This window comes from Anarhichas minor, unplaced genomic scaffold, assembly GCF_050575085.1.
Source record: "Anarhichas minor isolate MPS153535 unplaced genomic scaffold, ASM5057508v1 ptg000007l, whole genome shotgun sequence".
Taxonomy (NCBI): Eukaryota; Metazoa; Chordata; class Actinopteri; order Perciformes; family Anarhichadidae; genus Anarhichas; species Anarhichas minor.
In genome coordinates this window covers 4,622,885-4,625,000 of record NW_027466453.1, presented here as the reverse complement: position 1 = coordinate 4,625,000, position 2,116 = coordinate 4,622,885, and the positions used below count along the sequence as shown (strand labels likewise).

The 2,116-nt window shown below is 42.8% G+C and overlaps 1 protein-coding gene across 1 annotated transcript in view; it reads right to left on the bottom strand.

Moving 5' to 3' along the window:
- The window catches only part of LOC142945242 (ferritin, spleen middle subunit), a 1,868-nt gene extending 520 nt beyond the window's left edge, over positions 1–1,348 (bottom strand). The window contains exons 1-2 of the mRNA XM_076086661.1: positions 1,247–1,348; positions 59–205 (exon numbers count right to left, since the gene is read on the bottom strand). Of these exons, the coding sequence (XP_075942776.1) occupies positions 59–205; positions 1,247–1,348 (249 nt within the window). The remainder of the gene's footprint in view (positions 1–58; positions 206–1,246) is intronic.
- Positions 1,349–2,116: the final 768 nt, after the last annotated feature.

Here is a 2,116-nt window from a genome sequence, read left to right as displayed (position 1 = left end):
ACAGACAGGGTGCTGCAAGACACGTCTCAACGGGGCCAGTCCTCCAGTGTGTACCGACCTTCAGGTCCTGGAGGAAGATGCGTCCTCCCCTGTTGTTCTGGAAGGCCAGCAGCTTCTGGGCGTGCTCCCTCTCCTCGTCACTGTTCTCCTTGAAGAAATGGGCGAAGCCTTCGAGGGCCACATCGTCACGGGAGAAGTAAAAGGCCTGTAAACAAGGGACAAGTGGGGAGGAAGAGCAGAGGTTAGAACTGTGATTAGCAGACGTCACCATTATTTATATAAAAAAAAAGAAAAAAAAAAAAAAAAAAAAAAAAAAAGGTTGTGCCAAACAGTAGTTATGCAGCAAAGTAGTGGTCAGGCACTGTGAGGAATTAAAGTTTTTAAACTCCTAAATATGGAATTATGTTACAATGCTTTTACTTTAGGAAGTTTTGACCAAGAGGTGTGTTGTAAGAGTGGGGGTTTGAGGAATGGGTTGGAAGCCGGGGGGGGGGTTGTAAAGTGGCTGGGTGAGGTGTGAAGTTTAGGACAATGGGTCAAGGGAGGGGCTTATTGGACTTCAGCCAATCAGTGAGGTGATCGATGAGCTAAGAGATGTAACTTTGGAGGGACAAAGGATCTTGAGGGGGGAGGGTGGGGAGAGAGAGAGAGTCAGACCTCCTCCGGAGCATGGGGGTCGTGTGGCCCGGACAGGGACTGACTTTCATTTTGTTATTAATAGTGTGATTCGGTTTGTATCTGTTTTTATGCTTCTTGGCTAATAAATCTATTTGAGTTTGACTTAAACCTGCTGTTGTGTTTTGGAGGCGATTGAGAGCACATGGCTGCAGGAAGGGGGGGGGGGGGGGGGGGGATTTCTCCCAGTGTCCAAAAGTTATGGACCTAACAGCACATGAGTCATGATTTTGAAGAGTCTAGTCGGTTTGGACACAGACCAGCGTCATGTTTGAAGAAGTAAAAAACAAACAAAAAATAAACAGCATAAACATGACTCAGCGTGTTTGACTCAATGTGGCGAGTGGGGGATAAAACACTGCTTATCTGGCAACCATCAGATAAACAAGTGAGAGATGCAGAGAAACAGTGGTCATACTGCATTACTTATAAAACACAATCAATTTAATGACAATTGTATTTTATATTTCTTCTTTTATCAGCATATTTTTTTATATCAAGACATACAATAGATGCAGATACTTAGCATACATTAATACGAAGATACAATAAATTGAAGTGTTCTTCTCACCATGGAAGTGTAGGTGTAAGAGGCGAACAGCTCCATGTTGACCATCCGGTTGACGGCGGCCTCGCAGTCGCGGTGGTAGTTCTGACGGACCTGAGACTCCATTGTAGCTGGCGTTTCTTGCGGGTTTCTTCTCTTGTTTTCTTAGCAAAACGGTCCAAAAAAATAGCTTAACGACGACTTTCTCGGTAGTGTTCAAGTAATAAAGGTTTGTCGTGTCCGGAATGCAGAGTAGAAGAAGTAGTACGCGGGACAAAGGAAGAAGTTCCGTTCAAACACTGTTGAAGCAAGAACTCCTTGTGGTTTCTTTCCCTGGTGTGAATGGTAAACGTCTCGCTCCGTGGTTTTATACCCTTGCCGGAGCTCGTGACACACGTTACGTCACTCCACGCATTTCCGCCAATCACTGAGCTCAGACAGCGGCAGAGCTGTGAGACGAGGGATGAGGTCGCATCCCCCTTCCTCATTCGGGGAAAAACAGGTTTTTCATATTCCATTGATTTATTCACACGTGCAATGACGAAGCACTTTTTGTTATTATCTCAAAAGACAATAAACTGAATTATATATGAATGTAAATTCAAAGACTGAATAGGTTGAGTGTGCAATTTATGTGTGCAAAGGTGGGTTGTGAAGTTATCATTTTCCCTTTATACAAACAGCATAAAGATATAAAACTGTACATTTAGATTTAGAAAACTGAATACTCCTACATATAGACACAAATCCTCTACTGTTGTATAAACTACAATACATCAGGACATATTTAAATACAAATAGAAAACTGTTTCTGGTCTCAAAATCGTTGAATGCAAGTACTTGCAACTGCAAATGATAAACATCAGAATAACTTCCAATCCTCTGTTTAATAGT